The 12,312-nt window shown below is 46.6% G+C and overlaps 1 protein-coding gene across 2 annotated transcripts in view; it reads left to right on the top strand.

Moving 5' to 3' along the window:
• The window catches only part of HIRA (histone cell cycle regulator), a 40,031-nt gene extending 28,174 nt beyond the window's left edge, over positions 1-11,857 (top strand). For both annotated transcript variants that reach the window (XM_087880225.1, XM_087880226.1), the window contains 9 exons: positions 1,116-1,217; positions 3,281-3,429; positions 4,281-4,442; positions 4,577-4,635; positions 4,929-5,034; positions 6,343-6,465; positions 8,204-8,367; positions 9,585-9,673; positions 10,847-11,857. In XM_087880225.1, the coding sequence (XP_087736351.1) occupies positions 1,116-1,217; positions 3,281-3,429; positions 4,281-4,442; positions 4,577-4,635; positions 4,929-5,034; positions 6,343-6,465; positions 8,204-8,367; positions 9,585-9,673; positions 10,847-10,963 (1,071 nt within the window). In that variant the 3' untranslated portion in view covers positions 10,964-11,857. The remainder of the gene's footprint in view (positions 1-1,115; positions 1,218-3,280; positions 3,430-4,280; positions 4,443-4,576; positions 4,636-4,928; positions 5,035-6,342; positions 6,466-8,203; positions 8,368-9,584; positions 9,674-10,846) is intronic.
• The last annotated feature ends 455 nt before the right edge of the window (positions 11,858-12,312 follow it).

Raw genomic sequence — 12,312 nt, 5'->3', positions numbered from 1 at the left:
AGCAGGAGACCCTACACCATTTCTGACAGATGGCAGTCCACTCTCTTCTTGAAAGCCTCCAGTGATGAAGGTCCCACAATTTCCAAAGGCAACTTCTGTTCCATGGGTTGATTGCTCTCACTGTCAGAAAATTTCTCCTTATTTCTAAATTGAATCTCTCATTGGTCAGTTTCCATCCATTGTTCCTTGTCTGGCCTTCGGGTGGTTTGGAAAATAGCTTGACCCCCTTCTCCTCTCTGTGGAAGCCCCTCAAATATTGGAAGACTTCTATCCTGTCTCCCCTGGTCCTTCTCCTCACTAGACTGGCCATGCCCAGTTCCTGCAACCGTTCATCGTATGTTTTAGCCTCCAGTCGCCTCATTATCTTTCTTGCTCTTCTCTGCACTCTTTCTAGAGTCTCAACATCTTTTTTATAGTGTGGTGACCAAAACTGGATGCAGTACTCTAGGTGTGGTCTTACTCGGGCTTTATAGAGTGATATTAGTACCTCCCTTGATCTTGATCGTATCCCTCTGTTAATGCAATTTAGGATTGCATTGGCTTTCCTGGCTGCCGCTGCACACTGCTGGCTCATTATTTAATTGGTTGTCCACTAAGACTCCAAGATCTCCCAAGAATTTTTTCACCAAACACGCTCGCGCTTCAGCCCAATTGGCCTGCTTCAAAACTAGCTGAGATTCACCCTGCAAAATTGTTCCGAATACCATCTCAAATGCAAAATCTAATCAGTTGATAGAATTTGTGCTAGAGTGGAGTTGAGAGGGGCATCTTATTGTTTATTGTTTATTGGTTCGATTTATATGCTCCCCTTCTCCGGAGACTCAGGGCGGCTTACAATGTGTTAAGCAATAGCCTTCATACTTTTGTATAGACCTGCTTAGTAGGGCTTTTGCCCCCCCCCCCCAAAGCGGTGTTCTTTTTTATACAAAGTCGGCTTATTGCCCCCACAATCCGGGTCCTCATTTTACCTACCTCGAAAGGATGGAAGGCTGAATCAACCTTGAGCCTGGTGAGATTTGAACTTGCAGTAATTGCAGGCAGCTGGTGCTACTTAACAGCACTTTAGTCTGCTGCGCCACCAAGGCTCTTAACATTTGTTTTGTTTTGTCTCCCAGTCTCCGGCTATATTAGCAACTGAGAAAGATGGTGCTTGCCACAGTACACCGTTAGCACTTAAATTGCCGAACCCAGTCCTACAGAAATCGTTCGCATTGCAGGTAAGAGGTAGATTATAGTATTTATTATTAGGTGTTTTTTTTTTTTTATTCTGCCATTTTTCTACCCTGTTTTCCTGAAAATAAGACCTCCCCTGATAATAAGCCCAATTGGGCTTTTGAGTGCATGTGCTAAAATAAGCTCCCCCCCCCCAAATAAGACCTCCGCCGAAAATATTTAAATGCATGCACAGTCGGTCCCCGCCATTTCTTCTGGTTAGGGTTAGGGAGACAGAGCTGCAAATCAGGTAAGACGGCAAGAGAATCCCCGTCTTGCTCCACGCGCCCCAAAATAATAAGACATCCCTGAAAATAAGTCCAAGCACTTATTTCGGGGTTCAAAAAAATAAAAGACAAGGTCTTATTTTCGGGGAAACACGGTATCTGTCTAATGTGGAATCGAATGCAGGACCCCCCCGAAACCAATAACTCAGGCTCACTGCAGTTTTAAAAATGCATGCTGGAGGAATTCCCCCCAGTAAGTAATGGGAAAGAGCCCTACAGACAAATGGACGCACTGATAATCTAGATTAGTACATCTTCAAAAAAGAGGGAGAAAATGATACAGTCGTACTGCTGCCTAGTTAAAGGGGTGTCGGAATCATAATTAGCAAACACCACTTTATTTCCCCAGCCGTCTACTGTTTACTGTCTTTAAAAAATAGAATTATTGTCCTAATGGAAAAAAACAAATTGGCTAAGAACTTTGGATAAAGCTTACTGGGAACTGGAGATTTCACGTTTGCCTCAATTGCACACATTCCTTCTCTGTTTCTCTTTTGCTAACACTTTCCCACTCCTCCAAGAATTTCTCTGTCTGTCTGTCTGTCTGTCTGTCTGTCTGTCTGTCTGTCTGTCATAGATAGATAGATAGATAGATAGATAGATAGATAGATAGATAGATAGATAGACTGAGAGACTGACTCTGTAATATCTGTCTGTTTATCTACTTATCTATTTCAGCCTGTCTGTCTGTCTGTCTTATCTATCTAGCTCTACCTACCTACCATATTTTTTGGAGTATAAGATGCACCTTTTTCCCCCCTAAAAGGGGGTGAAAGTTTGGGTGCGTCTTATACACCGAATGTGGCCCCTCCCACCCTCTGGCCCCCACCCTTTGGCCTCTGCCTCCCAGCAGTTTACCTCCTTGCAGCAAGAAGAAACAGCCCATTTCAGCTTCAACACAGCCTAATTAGCACAAGCTGATTGTCCCCGACTCTCAGCTGTTTCAGGCTGCAGGGATTGCCATTGCCTATTGCTGCTCGGGCCTCTGCTGCTTGCTGCAAGGAGGTAAATTGCTGGGAGAAGTTTTTTTTTTTTTCCTTGTGCTAATCAAGCTATGCTAAAAACGAAAATGAAACGAAAGGACACTGTTTGCTGCAACGAGGCAAAATTTCTGGGAGGCAGAGGCAGATTTCTTTTTCTTGTTTTCCTCACTAAAAAAGGTAGGTGCATCTTATAGTCCGGAGCGTCTTACACTCCGAAAAATATGGTATCTATCTATCTATCTATCTATCTATCTATCTATCTATCTATCTATCTATCTATCTATCTATCCCTATTTCAGTTTCTTAACTATCTATATCTTTCTGTTTATCTCTCTCTTGGCTATCTGTCTGTCTGTCTATCTGTCTATCTATCTATCTATCCCTATTTCAGTTTCTTATCTATATCTTTATCTCTCTCATCTATCTATCTATCTATCTATCTATCTATCTATCTATCTATCTATCTATCTATCTATCTATCTATCTATCTATCTCTATCTGTTTATCTCTCATCTGTCTGTCTATCTGTCTATCTTTACGTTTATCTCTCTCATCTATATCTATCTATCTATCTATCTATCTATCTATCTATCTATCTATCTTATCTATCTATACCTATTTCAGCTTATCTGTCTCTATTTCTATCTCCTATCGATCTATCGATCTGTTTATCAGAGAGGAATAGACAAGCAGCTGCCCTTTTAATTACACACCATATCAGGTTCTTCACAAACCTCCACGTTTCTTTCCTGGCTTGAACTGGGATTGCTTAGGGCTCCAAAGGAATCTCTCTTGCAGGTGAGCTCCGATCCCTCCATGTATATTGAAGTGGAAAACGAGATCACAACTGTGGGAGGAGTCAAACTTAGCAGACTGAAGTGCAACCGAGAAGGGAAAGAGTGGGAAACGGTGCTCACCAGCCGAATTCTCTCTGCGGCGGGAAGCTGGTAAGCTTGGGGGGGGCAGGGGGGGACGAGTCTGAGGAGGTGCACAATAAAGAGAGAATGCTCAGGTGCCCAGTCTCAAAAGTTGGTGCATCGGATTAAAAAGTGACATTTCCCAATGTGATGCCTCTGTACCAGAGGTAGATTTCACTTATCTTTACTACCAGTTTGCCACACACTCACTTGGTCCAAAGTCATCCAGCCAGCTTTCATGCCTTAAGGCGGGATTGGACCTCTAGTCTCCTAATGATTGGCCGAAAGTTCCCCAGCCGACTTTCATGGCTAAGGCTGGATTAGAACTCCCAGTCTCCTGGTGATTGGTCCAAAGTCACCCAACCAGCTTCCATGCCTTAAGGCTGGATTAGACCTCCCAGTCTCCTAATGATTGGCCGAAAGTTCCCCAGCTGACTTTCATGGCTAAGGCCGGACTAGAAACTCTCCGGATGATTGGTTAAAAGTCCTTCAGCTGGCTTTTACGCCTAAGGTGGAACTAGAACTCGCTCACGTCTCCCTCTTTCTAGCCCAGAGGTCAGCAACCCGCGGCTCTGGAGCCGCATGTGGCTCTTTCATCCCTCTGCTGCGGCTCCCTGTTGCTGGTCGGCTCCGCAATTGATAGGGCTTTCGGTTAGGACAGGTAGAGGGAAAAGGACGCCGCTCTAGGAGGAGACTCTATGGTGGGGGGGGGGGGGGGAACCGGACTTCCGGTCGGCTCCAGAATTGAACGGGGGCTTCCGGTTAGGACCTTTGTGGCTCTTTGAGTGTTTAAGGTTGCCGACCCCTGTTCTAGCCGGATGCCTTCACCACTAGCCCAAAGTACCAAAACGACTATTTTTGTCTTGTGCTTCTCCCTCCAGCGAAGTGGTGAGTGTGGCCTGTGAAAAGCGGACCCTCTCTGTGTTTTCGGCGTGTGGCCGTCGCCTTCTCCCTCCCATCGTTCTCCACTCCCCCATCTCCACGTTGCACTGTACAGGGTTTTACATGATGGCTCTCACAACGGCTGCAACCCTCTCCGTCTGGTAAGCACCGGACTTCTCTCTCTCCCCTCCCTTCCCCCCCCCCCCATCACATTTTCACATCTTCCTTTGCCAAGACACGTCACGTGGAACTCGAACGACCCTTTTTTTTCCTCCTCCACGTTTTCCCCTTTTAGGAACGTGCGGAAGCAGTCCGTGGTGGTGAAAGACGAGTCCCTACAAACCATTTTAGCAGGTAACGACGCTCAAGTCCACCTAGGGCCACCTAAACTCTCTTCGAAGGTAGTCCTGGACTTACGTCCATTCGTTTAGCAATTGGTGACAAGTGGTCAGTCACGTGACCGAAGGTTGCAAGTGCGAGGACCGCACGCAAGTCGCTTTTTTTCCCCAGCGCCACTGTAACTTCAAAAAGTCACTAAAATGAATAGTTATAAGTCAAGGACTACCCGTCCTCCGCCCGTCAGTTGACAAGACCCGTCCCGTGTTTGTGCCGCCAAGAAAACTGACAGGTATGTTTGACCTCCGCAGGAAGTGAAACCACCGTCTCTCAAATCTTGCTGACTCAGCATGGCATCCCCGTGATGAATATGTCGGACGGAAGAGCATATTGCTTTAACCCTTCTCTGTCTTCTTGGTGAGCCCCAAGGTGGAAGGTACAAGGGAGGTGATTCTTTTAAGAGCTAAGCAGGATCGATCCGCCGTTAATGCTTCTGGAACAAATGATATAAAGTTAATATGGCAATAAGACGCGGTTTTATTTTGCTCCTGCACGAAAGACCAGGTCCACCCGTGAGCTTCCCAATTAAACTTGACTTATTACTACTCGTGTCTATGCTCGACTCACGGTTAGCACCAGCTCGGAATTAGATAAGGGTTGACAGAATTCAAGGGGAATTGGACTTTAAGCCAATTGTGGCTACGTAGGATTCTAGGCTAACCCCTCTCTTTTTTTTTCTTCTTTTTTTTTTGCTTTAATTTATATGCCGCCCTTCTCCGGAGACTCAGGGCGGCTTACAATGTGCTAAGCAATAGCCTTCATACTTTTTGTATATTTATACAAAGTCAGCTTATTGCCCCCACAGTCTGGGTCCTCATTTTACCAACCTTAGAAAGGCTGAGTCAACCTTGAGCCTGGTGAGATTTGAACTTGCAGTAATTGCAAGCAGCAGATGTTAATAACAGTGCTTTAGTCCACTGTACTAGAGGCTCTGACTCCACCCTCAGGTCCTGCCACTGCCTTGTCCTACAGTTCCCTTGGGCTTGCTGTCAATTAAAAAAGAATACAGGTTTTTTTTTTAAAAAAAAAAATGGGAATCTGTTTGGCAGTTGACCTACCTGTTGTTTAAGTGGAGGGCTGGGCTTTGCACAATGGGATGAATCTAAATGGGATTTGAGGTCCCTATACTCGGCTGGATGGGAAATGAAATCTGTTAAACTCAGGGGTGGGCTTCAAACATTTTAGCAAGGGGTTCTTTGCCGGGTTGCTGGGTGGGCGTGGCCAAGCCTAGTCAGCCTTCTGCACCACGGCGGTGGGGAGGGGGGGTGTTTTTGCCCTCCCTGGGCTCCAGAGTCTTCCCTTGAACCTCCAGGAGGACGAAAACGGCCTCCCCAGGCTCCGGAGGCCCTCTGGAGGCTGGAAACAGGCTCCTTTCCGGCCTTCCAGAACTTCCAGTAGGCCCGTTTTTCACCCTCCCTGAGCCTCCGCGCATGGACTTACCTGCATCTAAAACGAGCTGGGTGGGGACTCCTGGGAGGGGCGGGGCCAGCCAGGAGTGGGATTTGGGGGTTCTCCGAACTGCACAGAATCTTAGCTAGAGGTTAGCTAAGGGCTAACCCCCAGCAGCCCACCCCTGGTTAAATTCCCACTTTGCACCTGTTTAATTTTGCGAGAAGGTCTCTCCTTCCTCCACTTGGATAACTGTAACATGTTCTGCCTTTCCAGGAACCTTGTCTCCGACAAGCAGGAAACATTGGCACAGTGTGCAGACTTCAGGAGCAGTCTACCATCCCAGGAGTCCATGCTGTGTTCGGGACCTTTAGCCATCATTCAAGGACGAATGTCAAAGTACGACTTTGTCTGTCTCGCTCTACCTCTCTGTGTTTACCGCCAAAACGAGCCAAGCTCTTGATCACCCAAAACCTTGGGGACCCCTGCGTTGAACTCTGAATGCTGCCCCTGTTGGAACTGTGCAGATTTCCCCCCCCCGAAAAGGTGCCAGGTTTTGACCTTCCTCGCCAGCATTGGACAAGTCTGAACAGGATCCGTACCCAACATGGTGTCTGCCAGGACTCATTGTTTAAGTGGGGTCTTGTCTCTACCCCTCAGTGTGACTGTGGTGCTCCTCGACAAATTATTCACCACATTGTGTCCAAATTTCCATCAAGAACTTACACTGGCCCAATGTCTGATATTTGTCTGATATTTTTCAACATAGACTGCCCTGTCCTTGAATGGCAGGGTGGACTGGACATTAACATTTGAACTACTATAAGTCCCTGTATTTCAGGGGTGAAATGCTCCCGGTTCGGACCGGATCGCCCGATCCAGTAGTGATGGCGGCGGGTGGTTCGGAGAACCGGTAGCAAAAATCCCTGTCTCCCCCCCCCCCCCCATGCCCAGCTGAGCCGCGCAATTATCAGAGGCTTTTTTTTTTTTTTTAGTTTTTAAAAGCATTTTTTCTACAACCTCTTCGGCCGAAAAAATGCTTTTAAAAGTTAAAAAAAAAAAAAGCCTCCAATGATCGCGCAGCTCAGCTGGGATCGTCAAAGGCTTTTAAAAGCATTTTTTCTACAACCTCTTCAGAGGTTGTAGAAAAAATGCTTTTAAGAGCCTCTGACGATCCCAGCTGAGTTGCCTGATTAAAAGAAAAAAAGCCTCTGCTGATCAGGCAACTCAGCTGGGATCGTCAGAGCCTTTTGAAAACATTTTTTTACAACCTCTTCGAAAAATGGTTTTAAAAGTAAAAAAAAAAAAAAAATTGGCCACGCCCACCCAGTCACATTAACCCCCCACCAAGCCACGCCCACAGAACTGGTAATAACAAATTTTAGATTTCACCCCTGCTGTATTTGCCAAACGCTAAATCAATCAATCCCCCAAAAGCTCCTATATAGCTTCCTGTCAAGCACCAGGGAAATCAGGATATCCAGGCAGCTCCAATGAGTACAGGTAGTCCTCTACTTACAACAGCTCGTTTAGCGACTGTTCAAAGGTACAAGGGCATTGAAAAATGACTGTTTTTCACACTTACGACATTGCAACATCCCCGTGGTCGCATGATCCAAATTCAAATGCTTGGCAACTTATTCCTATTTATGACGGTTGCAGTGTCCCGAGGACATGGGATCCCCCATTGCGACCTTCTGAACGAGCAAAATCAATGGGGGAAGCCAGGCTCACTTAACAACCATGTTACTAACTGCACAATTGCTATGATACACATAACAATACTGGAAAGAAAAGTGTAAAAAGTGGCAAAACTCACGTAACAAAAGGTTTCACTTACAGTAGCAACAGAACTTCTGGGCTCAATTGTGTTCGTAAGTCCAGGACTACCTTTATAAAGATTTATTGCAAGCTTAAAGCTCTCTACAAGAATCTGGCCAACTAACAGTCAAGGGAAATGAGCGGGAGATAAGAAAGGCATTCAAACTGGGCTGGTCTTAGATCTCTCGTGGGCACGCAGGGACTCGTGACTTATGACCTGTTTGACCCCTTCCCACGGGCTCAGCCTGGTCACCACCTACACTTCCTTCCATTCTCAGCTCCTAAAACCTGCCTCCTCTTTGTTCCTTTCCCACAGCTCTGGGCGACAGGCAGCCAAATTGTTCTCCATGCCTCATTTGGTGCAGCAAGAAACCACCACGGCGTACCTGGAGAATCAGGTGGCCTCTGCTTTGGCTTTACAGTCAAGTCATGAATATCGTCACTGGCTGCTTATCTATGCACGGTACCTGGTTAAGGAAGGTAAGGAATGATGGTGCTTGTTCGACGATGTTAAAGGTCTCATCGCAGGATGTCAGCTGTTCGAGCAAAGCTGCCTTTTGCAATTGACTGATGGGACTGTGGTCAATGCCAGTGTTGTTCCAGTTGTACTCCAGTTGCTTTGGGATTCAGAGATAAAAGGGACACGGTGGCTCAGTGGCTAAGATGCTGAGCTTGTTGATCGAAAGGTCGGCAGTTCAGCAGTTCGAATCCCTAGCGCCACATAACGGGGTGAGCTCCCGTGACTTGTCCCAGCTTCTGCCAACCTAGCAGTTCGAAAGCACCTAAAAAATGCAAGCAGAAAAATAGGGACCACCTTTGATGGGAAGGGAACAGCATTCCGTGCGCCTTTGGTGTTGAGTCATGCCGGCCACATGACCACGGAGACGTCTTCGGACGGCGCTGGCTCTTCGGCTTTGAAACGGAGATGAGCACCGCCCCCTAGAGTCGGGAACGACTAGCACGTATGTGCAAGGGGAACCTTTACCTTTACCTTTATACAGAGATGTTCAGACTGCATTTGGCATTTTTATCTCAGCATCAAGTCCTTCTAAGGACCTGGAATAGCCAGAAGTTTTTAATAATATCAAAGATACCATCGCAGGATGCGAGCTGTTTCAAGTAAAGTTGCCTTCTGCAATTGACCGATGGAGATGTTGTCAGTGGTTTGTCACACAGTCATCCAGATGTTTAGACTGGATTTGGCATTTTTGTCCACCTTCTGAGTCCTTCCTAAGGATCCGTTGTTGTTCAATGGTATTAGCGGTATCGTTGCAGGCTGTCAGCTGTTCCAAGCAAAGCTGCCTTTTGCAATTGACCAACCGGGATTCTGTCAATACAGATGGTGTTCAAATGATGTTCGAGATGTTTGGGGATGCTTACGATTATGGTTTTGTTGCACAGTCAGCCAGATGCTCAGATTGGATTTGACATATTGAAGGACTTAGGACATACCGAGGGCTTAGGACAGGCCAATGTTTCTGTTTGACGGTATCAAAGTTCTCGTTGCAGGATGTCAGCTGTTTCAAGCAAAGCTGCCTTTTGCAATTGACCGATGGGGATTCTGTCAATGCCGATGATATTCAAATAGTGCTCCGGCTGTTTTGGGGATTGCACCCCAGGCACCTATTGTCTCTGAATTAGTTGGAGAGAGTATTGCCTTCTTTGTGAATCGTCTTCTTCTTTACTCTCTTCCTCAGGCTTTGAATATCGCTTGAGGGAATTATGCAAGGATTTGTTAGGTCCTGTCCATTCTTCCTCTGGAAGTCAGTGGGAATCGACCGTCGTGGTAAGCATTGCTTTTTTGGGGGGCGGGGGGGGAACACATAAAATTACATTTCCCTCCCTCCCTCCCTCCCTCCCTAACTCAGCTGCATCAGCCTGAATGCCTCCCCCACACCCCCATCTTGCTCACTTTTCCAGCCATATAGAACGGAACGTATAACATACAAATAGTCCTCGACTTACAACCACAATTGAGCCCAAAATTTCTGTTGCTGACTGAGACATTGGTTAAATGAATTTTGTCCCATTTCACGACCTTCTCTTGCCACAGTTTGTTACGTCACGGCGGTCGTTTAAGTTAGTAACAGAGCTCTTCAATGAATCTGATTTCCCCCATTGACTTGGCTTGTCATAAGGTCGCAAAAGGGGATCCTGTAACCCCCGGGGACACCACGACCGTCATAAATACGACTCAGTTGCCAAGTTGGTTAATTTTGATCATGTGACCATGGGGATGCCGCTACGGTCACTCCGCCTCATGCTCCACCTGTTCTTGGCACGCGATGGCCCGGTGGGCCTGGTAGGGCTGTTTTTTACCCTCCAGCGGCTTTCTTGGAGCCTGGGGAGGGTGAAAACAGCCTTCCCCACCCGCCTGGAGGCCCTCCGGAGGCCAGCAACGGCCCATTTGCTGACTTCCAGTGGGCCCGGAAGGCCCATTTTTTACTCTCCCCAGACTCCAAGGGCTTTCTAGGAGCCTGAGGAGGGCAAAAACAGCCTTCCCCACACGCCCTAGAGGCCCTCTGGAGACTGGAAACAGCCTGTTTGCCGACTTCCGGTGGGCCCAGAAGGCCCGAAAATCAGCTGGCCGGTGCACGCATGTGCGCTGGAGCTGAGCTAGGGCAACGCTCGCGTGCCCACCGATATGACTCCACGCGCCACCTGTGCCATAGGTTTGCCATCATGGATCTAGGTCCTCATTTTATCCACCTTGGAAGGACGGAAGGCTGAGTCCACCTGGAGCCTGGTGAGATTTGAAGTGCCAAATTGCCGGCAGTCAGCAGAAGTAGCCTGCAGTACTGCACTCTCACCACTACACTTCCCAAGCCTCTTTCTATAGAAATGGGGCGTTTCCATGCAGACAAGGGACAGGGAAGAGCTCAGCGCAGTAGTATCCACCCTGCTTCTCTGACTTTTGACTTCCGTGACATGCTTCTTTGTGTGTGTGTGTTTTGTGCAGGGCTTACGGAAACGGGACCTGCTGAAGGAATTGTTGCCCGTCATCGGGCAGAACCTTCGTTTCCAGCGACTTTTTACGGAATACCAGGAGCAGCTGGACATTTTGAAAGACAAGTAGCGTCCTCTGAGATCTTTCTCCAGCCTATAGGAGAGCAGGGAAGAAGAAGAAGAAGAAGAAGAAGGAGAAATAGAAGGTCCATTGGCAGAAGCTAACACTCCTGAAAAACACGGGGGAGGGGGGCAGGAGCCAGGCCTGGGGTCTTTTAACAAGCTAAAATGTTGCCGTTTTTAAAAAGAAGATCGCAAGAGGGAAGTGTGAACATCTGGGGGAAGCAAAAGGATGTCTTTTTTTGGTTCTCTCCTGGAAGTTGAGCCTCACAGCTTGTAGCTGTCAGGGCGTGAGAATGGTCTTCAAAGAGGATTGTTGGATTCCAGAGACACGTTTTTAGTGAGCCTTTTGAATATCCTTTGAAAAAAAGCACATTACAAGAAGCTAAACTGAATGTCATACAAAGCCCTCATTTCGGGGTTCTTTACTGAGGATTTATGTATTGGGGAGATTAAAAAGAGGAGCCGCCCAAAACAGAAAATCCGAAAATCCCTACAGAATTATGCAGCCCACAAAAACTCTCCCAATTGCGGATCACCATTAGAAACGAGAGGCTGTTTTGATCACCGCGGACTATTTTTATACTAGAATTTGCTAACTTGTAATATGAGAATTTTATTTGGCCAATAATTTCCCCCGTCCCGTCCCTCCCCTCCCCTCCCCTTCCCCCCTCATCCCCAAAGTCCTCTTGTCGTATCAAAACGTAACTTCATTAATTATGACAGCTACGTTGCTGAACAATTGTACCAAAATAAATGTCTTTTTTTTTTTTTTAACTATTTGTAAAAGGTATTGGCAAAACGGGAAGGGATAGCTCAAAAAAGGAAAAGGGATTTGGGGTGGGAGGGCATTATTTTTTTGTTTTGTTTTGTAAGTACAATTAATAAATGAACATTGCATTGATTTCAGAACGAACGTGAATGCCTTTGTGCTGCTGGTAGCATTAAACTCTACAGGCCTCCACCTGTGAAAACAAAATCTTGAACTCAGCGTTCAAATAGTCAGTTTTATTTTTGGGGGGGCCATGGTTCCTTATGTAATACTGGTCCAAAGCAGTTTACAAAGCAAGGGGGATAATATCAGATTATGACAATGAGTGACCTATTTATTTATTTATTTATTTATTTATTTATTTATTTATTATTTTGATTTATATGCCGCTCTTCTCCGGAGACTCAGGGTGCCTTACAATGCGTTAAGCAATAGCCTTCATACTTTCGTATATTGTATACAAAGTCAGCTTATTGCCCCCACAAACCGGGTCCTCATTTTACCTACCTTAGAAAGGATGGAAGGCTGAGTCAATTTATTGGTTCGATTTATATGCCGCCCTTCTCCGGAGACTCAGGGCGGCTTAC

The sequence above is a fragment of the Pantherophis guttatus genome, chromosome 17 (genome assembly GCF_059756535.1).
Source record: "Pantherophis guttatus breed Tessera chromosome 17, ASM5975653v1, whole genome shotgun sequence".
Lineage (NCBI taxonomy): Eukaryota > Metazoa > Chordata > Lepidosauria > Squamata > Colubridae > Pantherophis > Pantherophis guttatus.
This window is presented reverse-complemented; position numbering and strand designations above follow the sequence as displayed.